General features: G+C 34.3%; 1 protein-coding gene across 1 annotated transcript in view; it reads left to right on the forward strand.

The window, feature by feature from the left end:
* LOC130010504 (poly [ADP-ribose] polymerase 2-like) overlaps positions 1-21,922 on the forward strand; it is a 23,442-nt gene continuing 1,520 nt past the window's right edge. Inside the window, exons 1-14 of the mRNA XM_056099296.1 lie at positions 1-146; positions 746-930; positions 2,724-2,847; positions 3,633-3,845; positions 4,400-4,573; positions 5,231-5,343; positions 6,498-6,670; positions 6,943-7,039; positions 8,043-8,129; positions 18,875-18,959; positions 19,288-19,426; positions 19,764-19,827; positions 20,304-20,435; positions 20,834-20,949. Coding sequence (XP_055955271.1) covers positions 131-146; positions 746-930; positions 2,724-2,847; positions 3,633-3,845; positions 4,400-4,573; positions 5,231-5,343; positions 6,498-6,670; positions 6,943-7,039; positions 8,043-8,129; positions 18,875-18,959; positions 19,288-19,426; positions 19,764-19,827; positions 20,304-20,435; positions 20,834-20,949 — 1,718 coding nt within the window. The 5' untranslated portion in view covers positions 1-130. The remainder of the gene's footprint in view (positions 147-745; positions 931-2,723; positions 2,848-3,632; positions 3,846-4,399; positions 4,574-5,230; positions 5,344-6,497; positions 6,671-6,942; positions 7,040-8,042; positions 8,130-18,874; positions 18,960-19,287; positions 19,427-19,763; positions 19,828-20,303; positions 20,436-20,833; positions 20,950-21,922) is intronic.

Below are 21,922 nucleotides of genomic sequence, written 5' to 3' on the forward strand. Positions count from 1 at the left end.
CGGCATAAACAAGTCCATCAAAAAAGGCTCATGCGATTACTCAGTTTCTGTATTTGTATTTACTTTGTCAGCAATTAAGTTATATTTCATTGTGAGCAGCGGTATCGTCAGAATATAAGCATTCTTCAACATGCCACGAAGAAAAGGTAAAATACGACCGGTGCGGGTGACACGGAATGTCTAGGCCTAGTTCGTTTTATTTTTCACTGCACTAGCTGACTAGGCCTAACAACAGTTTCAGTAAAAAAAAAATGCATTTTCGCCCACTTTTGTCGCGCTGTTGCTACTAACATTGAAATTTTAAATTCATTATGAATTATGTGGAACTAGATTTAATCCAAATTAGAAAGTATTGGTGTGAGCTGTACACAGCAGCATTGCCTGAGTAGAGCGAAGCTGATGTGGTTGTTGTTACATTGTCAAGTGCTACAAATACTTTTAAATAATTTCGTTTTTCTGAATTGATTTTAATTAGATCTAAGCAAAAAAGTTTGAGAATTATTTTCATTGACGTCAAAAAGATATGACGCGTCATACAAATATTTCTTTGGGACGCGTAATCTTGCCTGGGTGAGAGTTAGTAAGTTCACATGCACATTGATTGCCAATTTCGCCCAGTGTATCCGGTTCCAGTCTGTGGGTGACATTTTTAGTGTTACCGGAAAAAAGCTTTGCTCAAGCACTGCGCTTTGCGCAATGCTTTAGGGCTTTGCTCTATATTGAAATTGTAATTTATATTCAGCAGCTCCAGGTAAAATAAAGGATGAGCCAGAGGAGGAAGATACACCAGTATTAAAAAGACAGAAAACTGACTCCACATGTACGAAAGAGGTACAATGGGAATGGGAGGACAATGGAAGCGTTTGGACACCATTAGCACCTGATGTCAATACAAAAGTCAATAATGCCTATTTAAAGGGCTTGAAAAAGGTAAACCTACATTTAGTAAAATGAATTTCATGAAATGAAATGGGGTTTAACTTATCCTATATTTAGTCTCAAAGATACACATATTTATATGTGTACATTGTAGTAGTGTGATATACATGTAGATATATAGGCCTACTGTCATCAATTATTGGTATTTATTTAAAGGACAATGACCTTATGTGTTTTTTTCTTCAATCCTTATCTATAGGCCTAAGGTACCGTAATACAGCAATTTCTAAATATATGAGCACTCAATAAATGTTGTTACTATAGTCGAACTATCTGCATGCGAATGACATTTAGTTCAACCTCTGGTTGTGACCAGCCGTACCATGCGATAGAGCATGGTCAGGTTAGTTCAAAGATGACTGAAAAGACTGACACATGAGTAGATTTGACTGAAAAATATTATAAAATTGTTGATTGCCGTTGCGTTATTTACACCATGGACCTGATTACATGGTCCATGGTAACAACATCCGGAAGTTAGGGAATGAGCGTTGGAGTATAGATGTTAACAACTTTGATTTTTATTCAAGTTTTCTTGATGAATTTGACAGATTAAGATCTTCTTATTCGAATATATAGGTTCATGTCAAAAAACTTTGTGAAATTCCATGTTACCAATTAACCCAGTGGAGCCAGTGTTGTAAGGAATGGTTTTAAAAGCATTTCTTCATCCCATCATCAAAATATAGTTTAAAAATGAGTAAATAGTAGAAAATATAGTCGGTGAAGCCACCGAAATGGGCACTGCCATATTGAATAATCAATGGTCCGGGCAATTTGCGTTCGACTGTAGTCCAAGACCATAGTTTACATCTTGAGGTTGCCCAGGATGTCGATAAATAAACAGTTTCAAACATTATCTGATTATAATTGATTGCTTAAAAAAAATTTCATTTCAATTAGGTCTACTTTCTTTCTTAGAAAAAAAAATTGAAAAAGAACAAATTAGACCTAAACATAATTACTCCACCTGTGCAAGATTGTCACAATCCATTGCCCTTTGGTACATGTATGGTTGCTCAAACATTAAAACTGCCTCTGATATATTTAAAACTAAGATTATAATGTTTAATTCAATAGTAGAAAAATGACTCGCTTATTGTCTTGTTGACCTTAATTATTACATGTATATAATATAGACTTCTGTTTAAGAGGATACAATTTAACCGATCTGATTAAAATACAGATCTATATTTCGTTTTTTTTTTTTTATTCTTTCGATGGCTCTACTACATGAAGGTCTGACCATTTGTAGTGGGAGGTCGCGTCAGGGGTCATATGAGCTGCTCTTGACCCTATGCTTCAGACATTTGATTAACTAATCAGCGTTGATGTTTCTAAGTAGGAAACCCATAGTTCCGTACATAGCACGGCAAAAACTCGCTGCTACAGACCGTTTCATTGGCTAATCCCGAACTTCAACCAGAACGTAGGTGTAGTAAAGACAAGTAAAACGAAATTTTGAACTATAAAGAATGAAAAGAAATAGGATTTGTGTTTTAATCGGATTGCAATTTAACATGATATATCTGGTCTATAGTATTAATGATTTTTTTGACATGCAGTATGACATTAGTGTCATGTTTTAAAGGAGCTAAATCGCTATTTTTTGGCACCTAGAAATGGACACAAATGGGTCGCAAAGCTTATAATAATGTAATTTAGTTTATATACATCCATATTACATTATAATACATGTATGCATTGCAACACAGTTGTGTCAATTTCTAGGTCCCAAATATTAGCAAATTAGCTCCTTTAATGAATGTTTTGTAATTTTACAGATTGAATTAGATGTTGTACCAGGGGTTACTATGATATACATGTTTAATGAAGGTTTACAGAAAAATAAGCGTACTGGTTATAGCCGACGTATTAGAGTAGGAATTAAAGATGACTCAGATAAAGGTAACTTTATTTCAATGCATACATTAGTTAATCTTGTGTATGATTGAACATTTCAGATAATAATTGTTCCCCACCCTGTGACCTGAGTGAACTTTACTCTTTCACCTATTTGAAATTGAGTTTTGCCAAATGTAATTTTGTTGTTCCCTTCAGATTATTTGATTGTAAAGATCACACCAAATAGCTGTGTTAAATTTTGATCTCCTTGTATAAGATATCTTATACAAGCATTATTCTAGTCGACCCAAGAGTAATTTGGTATTTATAAGATAGTGCAAGGTAAATTTGATATAGTCCGAAAAATTCTATATGTTGCAGATATATGTCCTGTTGAGGGAAGTAGGAACATAACAGTATGTTCTGCCCTAAAATTAGGATTATATAAGTCAATGAGCAACCCATAGATCTATGCAGATAAAGTCATTGAGGCCATACAAAAAAAAATGTTCTGATTCTCAGACAATCCTTATCAAAAATCTGATGCCGGAGGGTGGTTTTTATTTTTATTTTGTCAAAGGATCACATTTTAGGGCTCTAGATTTATTTTATGTTAATATGAATGTATGGTTATCTATGCATGATTATTAGGGTTGTATACTTGGTAAATGAGCCTTTTTATAGATTTACTTCTTGTGATCGGGGTAAAATATTTACGTGCAGCAATTAATGGGACTTTTTATTTTTTGAAATAAAAACAGGTCACAAGGTTCCTTTTGCAGTGACACAGAATATTTTTTTTCTATATGGCCCAAGATTGAATTAATTTACTGCTTTTTCTTACACAGATTACTATGTCTGGCAATTTCAAGACAAGAATAAAAAGTGGAATCCTTACTCTGTTGAAGCGAATATGAAATTAACAGAAGCTTATAAAGATGACAATACAAGTACAATTACACACAAAGATGCCAAATATCATTTTACAGTTGACCTTAAGAAGTTAACTCATATCTGTAAAAACACAGGCTACATTTGTAATGTTGAAAGAACAAAATTATGTGAGTTAGAAATTCTGTTTTTGAGCTGAGAGTATTACTTAGTAACAAGAAACTGAGTAAATGCTAAATCTTTTGTCTTTTATTACATGATGTGAAAAAGACATCCACGCAAAGAGTGGAAATATGCCCTCACAACACCTTTGTCTCAACAGCCGATTATCTGAACAGAAAACTTCGATGTTGATCAAATTTGATAAGGATCTAGCATCCTTCAAGAAATCTGATCTTTATAGTGTTCAAATAATATTTATCACCCAATAACACATTCTACAGTAGATATCGCTTGTGTCATAAATTACATAATCTACTGCGATATCTCCTATCGCTTTACATGAATTTGATTGGTCAATTAAAAAGGAACTACTTTCTTTTATTTTAATGGAGACATTTTTGTTTGAGTAAAAAGTAACTTCTTTTTTTATTAAAAAGAAACTATTTTATTTAATTAACCTTGAAGGAAACACTGGGTCAGTATGTAGGACTTTGCTATAGGTAAACTGAAAAGAAATTTTACATTAATCAGTTGTTGCAATAAGATTTCTCTTATATTTTAGTACCAGTGCTAAAAACCGAGGTGAATGAAGAAAGTTCAACTTCAAATGGAGCAGGTGATGCACCAGCTGCTAAAAGTGGTCGTGGAAAATCTACTGCAAAGTCAGCATCAAAATCAGGAAAATCTGGTGGAAAACTTAAAAATGATGTGGAAGAAGGTGAAACAAAATCTGTTGGTAAGAATTTTCAAATAGCATGCGTGGTCTAAGGGGAGATAATATGGCATTGATGTCATGATGGATGGGTTGCCTCCCTTTACTCATAATTATTCTAAATTCTTTAAAGATGCCTTCCTGCGTACTAACTGGGTGAATTGATGATATATTTTGACTAAAAACATATTCCAACAAACTAATTAATCTATAAAATTACTTAAAATCTCTCTCAACCTACTGTATGTTATGGCCATTAAAAGTTCACATTACTTTCTATTGATTCCATCGAATCCCCGGTTGTACGTGACAAGGAAAAGGGTCGCCTGTCCAACCTAGTGGGTTTTCTCCGCGTCCTCCGGTTTCCTCCCACTGCTAAAGAAAGCTACGCACAACCAAATTATTGAAATAAAATCAAACCATATGTTAGTCACAAAATGACCTAGTTTGTGTTGAGTGGACGTTAAACCCCATTTCTCTCTCGCTCTCTATTGATTCCATGCTGCCATGTTTTATGTTTTAAACACATCACTCCCTGACTAAAAATAACTCTTTTGTATACATGAACATGAAGTTCAAGATATTATGTAACCCAATTTGGGGAGTTTAAATATTTAAGATCGAATTGTAATTATTTTGGGATGTTCAACCCCATTTCTTTCATTTGTAATCATATTTTAGTTAGGAAAATAGTGAAAAAGGGAGAAGCTCCGGTTGATGCAGATTGTCCAATAGGTGAAAAAGCACATGTATTATCAGAAGGCAAAATTATATGGGATTGTATGTTAAATCAAGTAAGTTACTCATTTTGGTTTTTGTAAAAAGTAAATTTTGACAAGATTTCCAGTCATATAAAAATCTGTTCATCTTCTAATCAGTCTTTTAGGTTTTTAGTTACAGTGGACTCTGTCACGTCCGACATCGTACGGGATCGTCACAATATTTCGGATCACACAGCGTGTCGGAATACCGAGCTTTCTCCAAAACCGGAAATACTGTAACTTCGAAAACCGGAAGTATTTTTATATTGTAGCTTCGAATCACCAGAATGTCATTCCCTTTAAAAATGATAAACCTTTCTGTACTTTCAAAATTTTATTACATTAAATAATTAACAATAACAATGCATGCGTAAAATTGTTTCTTACTGCAGTTTAAATTATCGGCAAACTTCTGTTTAAATTCATCTTTACGCTTTAATATGTCTGACACTGTAGCTCGGCCAATTGAATACTTAACGGCTAATTCCTTCTGCGCAGGTCGTGGAACTTTCTCGAAATCTGCTATAAGTTGTCGCTTTACATCTAATGTCAAAACTGTTCGGGCACGCTTTGCAGGACGTTCAGACATTTTGAATACAATAATGTATAATGATTCTTCAATCGCAGCAATTTTTATATAATGTCGCGGTATTTGACATGAGTAACTAAAATCAAATACCAAGCGCACTCTTACAAGAGATTATAAATTGTAAAATAATCAACAAAGAATTTATAACATTATCAAAGTAATCAAAACAGACCGGCGCTTGCGATTTTTAATCTCACCCATAATTGATTGGTGATTGCTTGTTAATCTTTTCTGGCTTCACACCCATTGAGTTTTAATCTCACCGATAATTGGATGCTTCACACCCACCGTTTGAAGTACGGATTATACGGTGTAGATTCAATGGAAATTATGTGATGGGACGGCTGATTGATGTCGTAATCCGGAACATACAGAATCCGGATTTACCAGCGATTTTTGGGCTGAAGTAATAAGGAAATAAATCGGGACATGAAAATCATGTCGGATGTCACAGCAATCCGGAGTGATCAGACATCGGATGTGACAAGGGTCCACTGTATATACAAATAAAGAAATAACTTGAACTTAAGTTTTGGAAGCCTAAGGTGACAAAATATATTTAGGGTATGTATTGTAGTAATGTTTTGTTTGATTTTAGACAAACCTTGGTAACAATAACAACAAATATTATCTGATTCAACTGTTAGAAGAAGATAACAAGAAGTCATATCACGTGTGGCAACGATGGGGTCGTGTAGGATACAAGGGACAAAATAATCTTGTACCCACTCTTGGAGATTTAGATAAAGCTAAGAATCTTTTCTGCAAAAAGTAAGTCAGGTAGTTTTTCTGTCATAATAAATTTAAATTGATAGTATTTTTTGATGGATTTTTGAGAAATTAATAAATATTTTTGACTGCTGGTTAAAGTATACAAATAGAGTGGTGACTCTTTGGGGCTATATCTTACCATTAAGTCTTAGTTAATGTGTGAAACCATTTGACTTCATCGTATTTCAAATGACATTCAGCTAGTTATTCAATATATCATTGCCCTGCAAGAAATTATATGTATCGTATACATGCAATAATTTCATCTTTAGATTTCGTGACAAGACTTCTAATGATTGGAGTGACAGAGATAACTTTGAAAAAGTTGCAGGAAAATATGATTTGTTAGCCATGGATTATAATCCAAAGGTACTGTGTTGTTATTTATTTAAATATTTGTTTTTGTCTTGATTAAATACTATTTGAAATAAAAAACGAATAAGATAATGAAGTCTTTTTACAGTCTTTAGATCTTTTATTCAGATTATTAACTATTTTAAACTTTCCTTTGGTGTCTGCATTGGCTGAGAAAGTTCACTGGATGTTCCGGCATGGTTCCGTATTGCAGGGTTGACAAGGACGAAATGAAATGAAATGGGGTTTTAACGTCCTACTGTTCTGCTCCTATACTGGGCTAATGAAGACAGGCATACGCCATACAGTGTGCTATGATGGAAATTTTGCCCGGGCAGCAGCACCATTGCCTACTCTTATATCGAATTCCAACTGCCAAGGGATCTTTTACGTGCATTCCAATGTATACACGGGACCTCGGTTTTTCGTCTCATCCTAAGGACTAGACAGCTGTCCTTGTCAGGCCCTCTGTCCTGCATCACTGACAAGGGGGAACCACGCCGGAAAATCTGGATGAACTTTCTCGGCCAATGCAGGGATCGAACACCCGACCTCCAGACTAGCGAGCTAGCGTCTTACCCACTTAGCCATGTGATCCCTGCTTGACAAGGACAGCTGTCTAGTCGTTCGGATGGTACTACAAACCAAGGTCCTGTGTACACATTGGAATATATGTAAAAGATCCCTTGGCAGTTGAAATTCGATATAAGAGTAGCACCACTGTCCGGGCAAAATTTCCCTCATAGCATACTGTATTGTGTATGCCTGTCTTCATTAGCTCAGTTGGAGCAGAGCAGTAGGATGTTAAACCCCATTTCATTTCATTCCTTTAATGCCATGAGTCTGCAACAATGTAATTCTGTGTATGAAGGGTTCATTAAAAAAAAATCTGCATATTTATTAAATGCATGCAGTTTGTCAGAAAAATTTCTGTTGGTAGAACGCATTGACATTTCGTTGGTATTGGAACTAAGTAGAATATTTCTGTGTTGAATTAAATTACATTTCTACTTTTTAGGAAGAAGATGAAGTAGATGCCCCATCTTTAAAAACAGAGAAGTCTGATACTAAATATCCAGATTCCAAAATAGCTAAACCTGTTCAGGTAAATTATTTAAAAAAATTGTTAAGATCAATCAGCAATAGTGTTATGCTTTATGGATTTAAATGGATTATTTCATATAATTAAGCTTTCATATTTCATATGAAAGCATATTGTTTCTGTTAAGATTATTATTCTTATTTTGTGTGTGTGTGTGTATTTTCTGCAAATCGGATTTCTCAGAATCTAACCATAGAATCTTTTTGGAACTTTGACCTAACCCCCCAAAATCGGGTGGTGAGTTTTGATTAAATATATTTTCAAAACGTTTTAAGAATCTGAAATCACCAAATTTTACGAACGAAAAAACTGACAATGCATAGTTGTAACTTTGTGGAATTTTGACCCATTTTACTATACTATTCAAAAAAAGTAGGGGATATTTGATTTTGGGGGCATAATACTAAAATATGCAAATGACTACGAAAAAAGTCACTATAGAACCTAACAAAAGAAACATTTCCAGTTACATGTGACGCCCAAACGCACCAATAGCTACCGCATGGAATGCAGGTGATGCTTGGGATCATCATGGGGGTCCAACCCAAGATTTGCACGACTCTGACTTTGAATGTTACAGTCATTGTGGCATTGAATTCCAGGGTGGAAACATCAGTTTAATTGTTTTAGTGACCAGAAAATAAATTTTGATATGCGTCGGCTTACCCAAAATGAAAGGTTACGTGCCCTTGGCATGCTACAGATCGGCACAACACAGGCGGTTGTGGCGCGGACGATGAATGTTTCTCAGTCTGTCATAAGCAGGCTATGGTCCAGATACCGTGATACACAATCTGTACAGGACAGACCACGCTCAGGTCGACCAAGGGCGACAACTCAAGCCCAGGATCGATTTATCCGTACCTTGGCCTTGAGAAATTGTGTCATCACAGCAAATCAGATCAGCGCTCGTCTTCAAACAGACACTGGTGTGAGAGTGAGTGGCCAGACGATTCGGAATCGACTGCATAGGGGTCACCTTCGCGCCCGACGTCCTCGCGTGATCCCTTGTTTGAGAGATCATCACATTCAGACAAGACGTCGTTGGTGTAGGGATCGTCAACACTGGGATAATCGACGCTGGAGCAATGTGATGTTTTTAGATGAGTCAAGGTTCACTGTTGATTTTTTGGACAGATGTAGGAGGGTGTGGCGTCGTCGTAACGATTGCTTCCAAGACGTTAACGTCATCAGACATGATCGATTTGGGGGTGGTTCTGTTATGGTGTGGGGAGGCATCACTGTTGCTGGAAGAACGGCTTTACATGTTGTTGCAGGGCGTGTTACAGGCCAGTACTACCGGGACAACATCTTGGCAGTCCATGTTGTGCCGTGCGCACGACGTCATGGCCGCCGTTTCATCTTCCAGGATGACAACGCAAGATGTCACAGGGCCAGGATCGTTACAGGTTACCTCCAACAACAGAACATCACCACATTACCTTGGCCAGCACTGAGTCCCGACCTCTCCCCCATCGAGCATGTCCCTTGGACAGAGGTTACGTCAACGTCAACAACGTCCTGCCAATGTCCAAGAACTTGCTGCTGCGTTGCAACAGGAATGGGACAATCTGGACCAAAATGACCTTAGACGTCTCATTAGGAGTATGCCACGTCGGATCAATGCTTGTTTGGCAAACAGAGGAGGATTTACCCGTTACTGACTTGGTTGTGATGCTGTGGTAACTTTGCTGTTTGACCCCGGGTATCATTTTACCCTTATAATGGTCAGTCTGTGCCTTACTTAGTCTAACGATCATTTGGAATAAATCGATGAATGTGAACTTCATTTCATTTTGTCATTTGTTTCTTCGTCAGTTTCATTAGGTGACTTTAATAACACTTAAAAATCAAATATCCCCTACTTTTTTTGAATAGTATAATTCTTTTTTCTTTGAATACCTTGACAAAAATCATTTTCAACTGCAATTTTCGAATTTCGAAAATTTGTTGCAGTCATTTCGTCCTGGAAGTTGAGACCAACTTGACAACTTCTTTAATATTTGCACGATTTTCATGAATTTTGGAATGTAAGTAGATCTTACTTGAATGGTGTCATTAGAAATTTTCTGACTTATCTCCCCTTGGAGAAATTAAAGATCAAAGTTTTCAAAAAAATCGACAAAAAGTAGGTCAGATTGTCTTGAATTTGTTTTTCTGTACTAGCTAAGAAATTTCTGATGAGTTCACAAAATATGAAGTCTGTCAATCAAACCGGAAGTGCCACCATCTTGAAACATGAAAAATCCCTAAAGCTTTTGGGATGTTTTACTTACAGGCATAGGAGTTGCATTTTCTGAATCCTTGAAGGAATGCCTAAAAAACATTCAGAGCAAAAATTTGATTTCAGTCGAATGATGGTGACCATTTTGAATTGAATATAAAAAAAAAAGTGAAAAATCCACGTTAACTTTCATAAAAATAAACACAATAGGCCGTAGCTTGGAGAATGCATCTCCTATATCTGAAATGAATACATTTCATGATAGTCGGGGTCGAATTTTTGATATCTGAAATTTTTTGAATTTCACTTTAGATCTTTTTTTTGTGCCGACAAGTTGTTTACGGGACAATTTACAAATTTGAACTAAACATTCGAACAGCTGACGTCAATCAAATTAAAAAAATATAAGTTCGATTCAAAATTATTCATTTAATTTATTCAATATTTTCCTGCCATTTTTTAGTTTTTTTTACGCCATTTTCATTTCATGATCCGTCCAGTTTTTAAACAGCTTGATCCTTTTTTCTGCAACTTCTTAAACGGGAAGTCAATTTGATTAGAGCAATACAAGTCTCAGTTATTGTGGTATTGGGGTGTATAGGCCACAAGATGGCCTGGATTGTTTATGACAATCAGAAGAGCTAATTAAAAACAGCCATCTTCCATTTCACTCCATCCCAGAATTCCATCTAGGATCAAAGCCTTTTATTAATCAAGGGAAGTAACTCTATTAACACAAAGAACTCAAGAAGGCTTCAGACCACTATTCCTTAATAATATGAATAAGTTGGTTTAGTAAAGGGAGTATATGACATCCCCCGGTCTCAAACAAAAACTCCGGTAAGGAATTAAAATTTAGAAATGAAACGTTAACTTATACCATGAAGCAAAATTATAGCATACACACACTATCATACTTCACTACAAGCAAATAAAATGCTTAAAAACATGAAAGTTGAACATTTAAAATATCAAATTGTCAGTGGAATTTTACAATTTACATGTCTCTTAAAATTCTTAAATTGTTGAGTACTGCTCAAACCTTTATGCAGAGGTATCTTATAAACAAACATGCGTTAATTATTCCTAAATTCAAATACAATATCAACTATAGTTTTGAACATCACAATGAATGTGAATTAGGATTGAAAATACATACATTACAAGGTATACTAACAACAAGAGAATTGTATTAATAACAATTTTGTATAAACATGCAATGAGAACATTATTAAATCACATTTTAATATTTACTCAATTTTCCTGTAATCCTAAGATTATTATTACTAAGTAATTTCTCAGTTATGTCAATTAAATCTGGAGATTGGTCTATATTGACCCATTCACATTCATGAGGTTTATCGTCATTAAAATTTAATAACAATTGTAGATTTCCACACTTAATTCTACCTTTCTTGATATGAAAAACATTATCATTATTATTGACATCAACTAGGTAATTTAATTGTTCTTCCATCTGTGTATGACATAATTTAGATATTGAAGCTAAATTCTTATTATCATTTAGATAACTCACACATTGAGATATAGTGTAAGGTGTAGTAACTCTATTAAATACAACATTTTGATCAGCAAAGTTTGGCAAAACAAAACCATTTTCATCGGTGTATTGATAAGTCAAATCATTAGCTACATGAACATTACCATTTACAGTTTTACCAAGATGTTTTCGTAATTGATCAATATGAGTTAGACGTTTATTTGGCTCATTAGAACGAACAAAGCATGGTTTAAGTCTATTTATAGAATAAACATCTTGTAATATCTTTCCGTCCAAAGTGGAAAGTATATAATGCGTTCTGTCCAAGATTTGGTGAACCACTAAGGGACCACACCATTCAGCCTTCATCTTCCTAGAGTTACAAGTAAGAGATGAAGAAGATGGTTTTAATACATAGACAAATTGTCCAAGTCCATAAATAGGGTTTTTACTTATACTATGAGAAATGCTTATATTTTGATGTTCTTGTTGTCTACGTTGAAGATCAAGCATAGAAGATGATATAGCATTGAATTTTTGCTTTAAATGACTTAAATACTCCTCATAGGATTTACTAACTCCATCGAAATTCCAAGCTAAAGAAGTAAGATTCTTTGGTGGCTTACCAAAGGCAAGTTCGTATGGACTAAAATTTCCTAATTGTGGGGAGACAAAGGAATTGTATGCATATGTGCAAGTTGACACATATCGAACCCAGTCGGTACCATATTGGTTCAAATTGAACTTGAGTAAGTCTGATATTGACTTAATATGTCTCTCCACCATGAGACTACCATGATTAGATACACTGATAAGTTTGTGATCAATCTGTAATGCAGAACAAAGAATAGAAACAAGTTTTCCTGTAAGCGATGAAGCGGCATCAGTTATTAATACTGATGGCGGACCAAATATACATACAATCTTCTGTATAATAGCTTCGCAAATAGTCTCAGCATCTAATGTTTTGAGGGGAATACAGATAAGAAAACGAGTTATTTCATCACAGACTACCATAATATGTTTAAATCCTGTTGGTGATGCAGGCATAGATTTGAAATCTAAACATATTTTATCAAAAGTACAATACTCTGTTGGTATACGTGGATGATACATCCGAACATTGTCTGTTTTCCCTTTAAATTGTTGACATTTATGACAACTAGTGATATATGATGAGATGGTAGAAAACATACTAGGGAAATAAAATAACTTTCGCATTGTGAGATATGTCCTTACAATACCTTGATGACTAGATAATAAACTATCATGATATATAGCAATAATATTATGACATAATGATTCTGGAATTGCAAGCTGAAGAGAAAATGTATTATCATTATGTATGAGAAGACGAAACAAAATATAATCACATATAATATATTCTTCACTTTTGTGTTTGACTGATTTTGCTGCTTTACGGTGTGAAGGCAGAATACCATGACTGAGAAAATCATATACAGGTTTGAAGAATGGAGAAGTTTCTTGTTCTAACCGTAGTTGATTTTTATCTACTGGTAAATTATAATCACGGATTATCTTTTTCTTGATAACTTTTAATAGTTTATCTAGCTGAGCTTGTTTAGGAAAATGTGTGCGAATAACATTATCCGCATTATGAACTACAGGTGTAGGTGGGATACATAGTTCAATTGGTATCTCGATTTCTTCAGGTGATTCAGGTTGAAAAGCATTATCCACAATCCTTGGGTCTTGTGTGGTAGATGATGCTTTAATAGAACTATCATTTGATATCCTGATATGAGATCGTTTGGGAGATTGGAAAATTGTCGGGATTTTCTGAACATCAGAAGGCTGATTATTAACTGTATCAACCGAATTATGTGATACTGTCTGATGTTGGGCAGAAGGGAAAACTGCAGGTACAGAAATGTTATGTGTCTTGGCCCATTGACGAGTTACAGGTCTATCAGTTACTGGATTCAGAATAGCGAATGCTGTAGGGACAATACTGTCTATCTCCGAATCACTTTCGAGTGGGCTTCGGGAGAGAAAATCAGCTAGGACTAATTCTGTGCCCTTTTTGTAACCAATCTTAAAGGCATAATGACTAAGTTTGACTAACAGTTTCTGTAATCTGTTGGTACAAGGTGGACGTTTAGAGTTACAAAGGTGGACAATGGCAGCGTGATCAACATAAGCATCAAATTCAACTCCTCTAAGTAGATATTGGAAATTAGAGATATTGATCAGAAGACCAAATAATTCTAATTCTGTGACTGAATAGCGCTCGCATGCCTTAGGAAGTCGTTTTGAATAATATCCAAGAATTCTCTCTTCACCATCAATAATTTGGGTAAGATATGATCCTGTAGCTGTTCTTGAGGTGTCACTATAAAGGGTAATCCTACCACTATCATTAGGCATGTACAGAATAGGTGGTTGTACAAGTAGTGACTTAACCTTAACAAATGCTTCTTCATGTGCTGCAGACCATTTAAATGATGATTTCTTGCTGGAAATTTTATGCAAGGGTTGTAGAACTGACTGTAAGTATGGGAGAAAATTGGAAACATAGTTAACAGCACCTATGAATTTTCTTACATCTTTACTTGACGTAGGTCTTGGGATATTTTGGATTGAGCGGCATCTATCAGACAAAGGCTGCAGTGTGACTAAACCTTGTTTATCAATCGCAATCTTATGACCCATATAGACCACTTCATGACAGAAAAATGAACATTTTCTTGGTGTAACTTTGAGTCCATTTTGAATTAAGGCACTGAAAATTAACTGTAAATGCTTCTTGTGAGCTTCGTTGTCTTTACTGAATAAGATAATATCGTCATGATGGGCTATACAAAATGAATAACTACCAGGAACTGTTGATAATATTTCATCAATTTTAGATTGAAAAACTGCTGGTGAGACACTCAAGCCTTGTGTTAACCGTTTAAAGTAAAAGTGTTTGCCTCCAGAATATGATGAAATACCCGTATATTGTTGGGCTCTAGGTGATAATGGAAGTGAAAAGAATGCTGACTTCAGATCTAAGCAACTTATAACATTAGGTTTAGCATGACCAATCCTCTTTAAGGTGTCAGATAATAGGGGAAATGGATGGTTAAGACGTTTGATTTTAGAATTAAGATACCTGAAATCAACAACAACACGTTTTTCTTTAGTACCTTTCTTAGGTAGAATGAGAACTGGTGATGTATACGACTGGTGACCAACAGCTAAAATTCCTAGTTTGACAAGCTTTTCTAATTCCTGATCCACAATCTTTTTCTCAACTTCTGTTTTTGGATAAGGGCGAATGTAGAAAGGGCGATTGTCGTTTACTTCTATATCAACTTGTATGTCAGGGCATTTTCCAATTTCACCATGAAGACTGAAAGCTTCCCGATTTTGACACAACATATCATAGAATTTGTCTTTTTGAGAAAGATCAAGCACACTTTTGGACAAATCAATTTGTGACTTGAAAACAGACTTAATATTACTTGATGATGTAACATTATTTTGATCATACTCAGAAGTGAAGTTAATATTATCATAACTTACAATATCTTGAAGGGATATAAATGAAATTGGTCGAGTAGGTCTGATATGCAAAGTTTTAGCACTTGTGTTATGAATTGGTATAATGGCTTTATTTCTTTCCAGCTTAACCAAAATTGTTGAAGGACACATATCAGAAATATGACTGCCACAATACATGACAACTTCACGATTCCTAAACAAAGGAGGAACTTTACCATGAACAGTGATGTAACGACAATGTTTAGGTCTGACATATACACTATGAGCGGTTATAAATGGAATGGTTGTAGCTTTACAATGAAATACATTGTCACGAAAACTAAGACTTCCATTCAAATCAGCTAAAGTTTCTTGACCAATGATGATATCAATTCCGATTAAATCGGCAGCAATAAAAGCTTGAATGGTAAACTTTACATTTTGAATAAGCACATCAAACTTAATAGAATATTTACACAATAGTAGATTGCCATTACCAAGTCTAAAGCTAAGCGGATTTGACAACAAATGAACAGGCAAACCACTTAAATAGGGTGAAGATTGAATAAGTAAAGACGAAATGATCGACCTTGATGCACCACTATCAATTAATAATAAAGCTGAATGACCATCTAAAAATTCTCCTTTGCAATAATTTCGTTTTGAAAGTTGAATAGAAACAGAACTAGAATGATTCTGTTTACCTGAAGTAGAATGAATAGGTTTGGTTTGATTAGATTTAGGGAATTCATTCTGAGCAGTAGAATAAATTCCCTCTATTGAAAATCCTGTTGTTGTCTTTTAGCAGAAAGGTGTTTCTGACGCAGAAAACATGATCTCCATGTATGATTTGGTTTCAAGCAGTAGTCACAAAATATAGGTCTATCAGCTGACTGGCTAGAATTATTGACATATTTATAATGCTTATTTGTGTACGAGGAATATCGATGTTGACTAGGTGAACGAGAATAATCACGTCTTGATCTATACTGACTAGGTGAACGAGAATAATCATGTCTTGATCGAACTCCAGGGTTGTTTGTATGCGATTTGGGACTAGGTGAATAAGGGCGTCGTCTGGGTGATAGTGATTGCTCACGAGCATAAGACGAATGACTATAATTTGGATGTTTGGATCGGTGTCTGACATGATCATCTGATGCTACATGCAACTTAAGTTCATCTAATTCTTTTCGTAATGAAGAAAGATCATCTGTGTCAGATGTATAGAAGGATACCTCCTTACTAGGATTTACGGTTCCAGAAGTTTTGTCAGGGTTATTAATATCAAAGAAACACTGAACTTTTGTTGTGATGTCATTCAAAGTAGTTGTGTCATTTGTTGACATGGCAACGACTTGTTGACAGTTTGTAGGGAGGATTGAAACAAATTTATGTTTGAGTTGGGTGCGACCTACTCCAAGTTGAGTAGCTAATTTCTCCAAGCCTTCTACATTTTCCGCAGGAGTGATAGAAGCGTTGTAAGTGAATGAGGAATAGGCTTGGTGTAAACCAAATAAAGACTTATTTTCGGAGAATCTATTAATAAACTGCGTGCGTAAATCTTCACGACTTCGAAATATTTTCTCCTCTATCCACAATCTCGCGGTTCCTTTTAAAGACTGTTTGAAAAGATTTATCATCTTACTGATAGCAAGAACTGTCTGAGGATTCATCTCCTCATCAGAGTACTCAAGGTAATCTTCGAAAGATAAAAAATGGGCAGTGGCCAGATCCCTATTTAATACGGACCCATCAAATCTATCAAATGACAGAGGTCTCTTGCGTTCAACAACCTCGTTCCGACGGTTAGCCATAATTGTAATTGTATACAAAATAATCAAAATAGTTAAAAGATGTTTACAATTTTGTCCAAACATTGAATATGATTGACCTTGATTAATTCGTTCACTATATGAGCAACTATTATCAAAATAATTGTGTAAGGCAAATCAGGATGACTACAAGTTTAACCAATAATGAAAGAAATAATGCATCTTGTAAACATGGAAAACATCAATTAGCAAAACAAATTATCTAAATATTTAAGATCATGAAACAATAATAACATATTCACACAACCATTCAGCATAATTCACACAAATATAGTATCAGAAAACGTTTATATTATAAATTGACTGGAATATTGCCAAATTAATTTGAAAGTTGTAAATTTGAATTTACTTATAAGCCAAAATTAAAATTTCTAAAGCCTTCTTTCACAATTCTGTTTTAAGAAAAAAAATATTGTCTCTTTTACAAATTTTACTAGGGATAAAAGTCATTGATTTATACATCAGGCTTCAGTAAAGGTTCACAAGACAGCAAACTTGAGTTGAAATAATGTCACTTGTAGGCTACACAACACAGTCACAAGACAGCAAACTTGATTCCAAGATTGTCACTGTACAACACTGTAGTCTATACTTCATTAATTATGTCACTATAAATGAATTAGATCTAGGCTAGTAGTAGTTAAGAGTTCTAGGCATCCACACTTTAACATGGGAAAATTGGCACTCATGTCAAAACAGATTTTCCATTAGGCCTTTATAACACAGTGTAGGCCTACATGTTTATGGATTTCTTCATTTGGATTATTTGAAATGTCTCTGGATCTGTACATAAGCAATTTAGGCTAGATTTTAATTTCACACAAATTAATAATAGAGTTTATAATTAGGCCTCACTATAGTATTTCAAGTCTGGTGAATTTGTAGTCCTCAGAAAATAAAGGTTCCCAAATATCTGCTGAACGACTAATTTCACACAAATGGAGTTTAATCAGGCCTCACTAGGTCTACTTCTGATGAAAGTTTACTCCTCAGAATAAAGTAGATTCCCAAAATCTGTTGAATAATGGGAGAATGTGCTCCACAATTATGAGTCCAAATCTCAAAACATGTGCTCCTCACATCACAAGTCAATTCTTGGTAACAATTCAAAAATATCACTTGAAAACTAGTTCTTCATATTCTACATACTAGAAATGGGAGTTTGGCATCTCCACCATGTGGTATTGGGGTGTATAGGCCACAAGATGGCCTGGATTGTTTATGACAATCAGAAGAGCTAATTAAAAACAGCCATCTTCCATTTCACTCCATCCCAGAATTCCATCTAGGATCAAAGCCTTTTATTAATCAAGGGAAGTAACTCTATTAACACAAAGAACTCAAGAAGGCTTCAGACCACTATTCCTTAATAATATGAATAAGTTGGTTTAGTAAAGGGAGTATATGACATTATTTCCCTTAATTTTAGATTATTTTTTGCCCGGGGGAAATATTTCTCACTATATTTAGGCTTATAACTTGGCGAGTATTTGACTGATTAGCTTTCCTATCTGCCTGGCAGACCTAGTTTTATATTTGTTCTAATAAACATTACGAAGTTGTCTACAATTGTAGAGTGATAATTTGATATTTATTGACATGATTTGAAATTCATTTACGTAATTTGATATTGATTCAAATAAGATAATGTTGATTCACGTAAAGTTTAATATTGATTCACATTATTTCAAATTTTTTTTAGGATCTTGTAAATCTTATATGTGATATTAAATCTATGGAAGAAGCTGTTATTGAGATGAAATATGATGCTAAGAAGGCTCCTTTAGGTAAAATGAATTGCAAGATTTGATATAGTTATATATAATGACAGGGTTCAAAATTTATGCTAGCCTGTTTGTACCATATTTAGTTTATATCGTCTGCAAAGTTTGTGAATGTTGAAAAAATTTCAGTTTGCCTTATCGTTTGAAATACTAAGGGAATTGAACTGGACTCATATTCCTTTTAGAGATTAAACTGTCACAGTATAGTAGTTTGCAAGGGATTCCTCAATCCCTCAAATGGCATTCAAAGACTTTAATCTGAAATGAGAAATATAGATAAAGTCAGACATTTATGATTATAGAATTTATTTAAACAAATATAATATTTCAGGTAAATTAACAGCAGCTCAGATAAAGGCAGGCTACTCTGCTTTAAAAGCAATAGAGACATTAATAGATAAAAATAAGTTTGGTCAAGAACTAGTTCAAGCTTGTGATGCATTTTATACCAGAATTCCACATAATTTTGGGTAAGCAGATGTTAAATGCATTTTATCAATGATTATGTCTGCAAAATTGTTTATTTAGTCTTGCAGTCGGAGGTGTGGCCATGTTGACATTCTTCATATTATTGTGTGCCTAGAACCAGTTCAAAGTTTTCACAAAAATAGGTTAACGCTCTTATTAGTACTGTTATTAATTTGAGCAGAACCATAAATCAGAGTTTGAAAGGTGCAGAGTATCCATTTATAGAAGTTCATCTAAGTGTTAGATTCATTAAAATATTTAAATGAGTATTTACTGAAAATGCATTCAAATGATAATTTATTAATTCTTGAAATGTAAATATAATTTCATAAATTTTAGTATGAGACAACCTCCAACCATCAAAACTAAGCCTCAAGTTAAAGAAAAATTACAGTTGTTAGAGGTAACATACATGTGGACTTTATTTAACGTCTGTTTTTAGTGTAATTCCTCATGGAGAAAAATAACCTAAATTTTATATTATAATATCATAAAAAAAGATGCTAAATTAGATCTTACAATCCCTGAAATTTGTTACATGTTTCGGTATTGGAGACTTATGAGATGTATTAAGTTTCATCACACCCATATAATAAAATGTCAAGCTAGCTTTTGGGGATTTTTTGCCATTAGTAATAGTTGATATCTTGTTATACAATCATAGTCGAAATTATACTAATATAAGATCTATAATGTGATTCAAGTCAGAAACATGTTAATTACCTAAAAATTACCCCATGATTAAAGGAGTGTACCAGTTTTCACTGGGTAGCTTAAAAAAAAAAAACCTGTTGAAGTATGCAAACTTAAATGCCAATATTGTTGATGGATCTCAGTTTCTCTATAAGATATAAATGTTTTATTGTGATTATATTCTAGGCATTAGGCGATATTGAAATAGCTATAAAAATATTAAAATCTGGTGACATGAGTGAAAATCCCATTGATCGTCATTATCATTCATTAAAATGTGATTTGGGTGTGCTGGATAAAACTCATCCTGATTTTAAGGTTTGTATATGATAAGTATAAAAAAAATTTTTTTGGGGGAATATAAACATTTGGGAGATTGAATGCATACTTTGCTTCCGATTATGAATTTAAGCTGACAGTTGAGTTTAAGTGGTTACCCTGTTCCCATAAATATCTAACAAGTGATGTTTTTTCTTGTACTGAAATTGTAATAACCACCCAACAGACACTGTCTTTGAATAGCATTAGCAGTAATTTTCAGTTAAGCAACTTATCGTGCTCTCATGCCTTAAATGTTTGGTTAGAATCTGTCATAATAAGCACCCACTAATTTGTTGGATACTTTTACAAATTTTATAGTGAAATTTTGTATGTCAAATTTGGTATCTGTCCTTATATGTGAACTGACAGGGTATTTATGATTACTATATTTATAGATATGTGAACAATATCTACTAACAACCCATGCTGCCACACATAACCAGTATAAGATGGAGTTATTAGATGTATTTACTTGTATCAAAGATGGGGAATTTGTTGATCATGGAAACAGGTAGCTTTTATTACTGATTATTACTGATGTCAATTTATGATGTAGTCTCAGTCACTTAGAATTTTATAGCTAAAGAGTTCCATTGCCTATGCGTAATTGGGAGTTTTTTCTCTTTTTTTGTGCTTTATTATCTAGTAAATTACGCCAAGTCAAGTAAGAGTTGGGCCCCTTCCCAAAATAAATCCATAATTCATTTATTATTATAAACAAACATGAATTGTGACGACCAATTAGGACTAATAAAAAACAAGATATGGTCCATGAATAGATAAATTTTACAATAAAAAAATTAACAGTTTTGATATTGAATAACACAGTTGATTGCATTTTTATACATCCACATTCTCATGTGGACGTTTATTGTCGTTGCCCCTGTCCGTCGGTCTGTCTGTCCACAATTTGTTTGTGGACACTCTACAGGTCACAATTTTTTATCCGTTTCTGATGAAACTTGAAATGCATGTTTATTATACGCCCACATTTTCATGTGGACGTATATTGTTGTCGCCCCTGTCCGTCCGTCCACAACTGTTTGTGGACACTCTACAGGTCACAATTTTTATCCAATTTCAACGATATTGATTGTGGACCCTCTAGAAGTCACAATTTTTATTCGATTTTGATGAAACTTGAAATGTATGTTTGTAACCCAAAGATCTTGGTTCCTTTCGATATTCGCGTATATGAGACTGTAACTTCCTGGATTATGGCACCAGATTGTACGAGAAATCATGTTTTTTTTAGCTTGTGGATCATCTCTAGAGGTCACAATTTTATCCGATTTTAAAAACTGTTAAAATATATCACTGATCTGCCATAATGGAGATTGAGTTCAAATCTCGTGATAATTGTAACAAAACTGTCAAACAAAATAAGCAAATTGTGTAAAAGTATGTAATACAAAGGTTGTGGAGCCTCTAGAGGTCACAATTTTATCCAAACTCGGTCCCTTTTGATATTCTCGCAATTCAGA

This window comes from Patella vulgata, chromosome 3 (assembly GCF_932274485.2).
Source record: "Patella vulgata chromosome 3, xgPatVulg1.2, whole genome shotgun sequence".
NCBI lineage: Eukaryota > Metazoa > Mollusca > Gastropoda > Patellidae > Patella > Patella vulgata.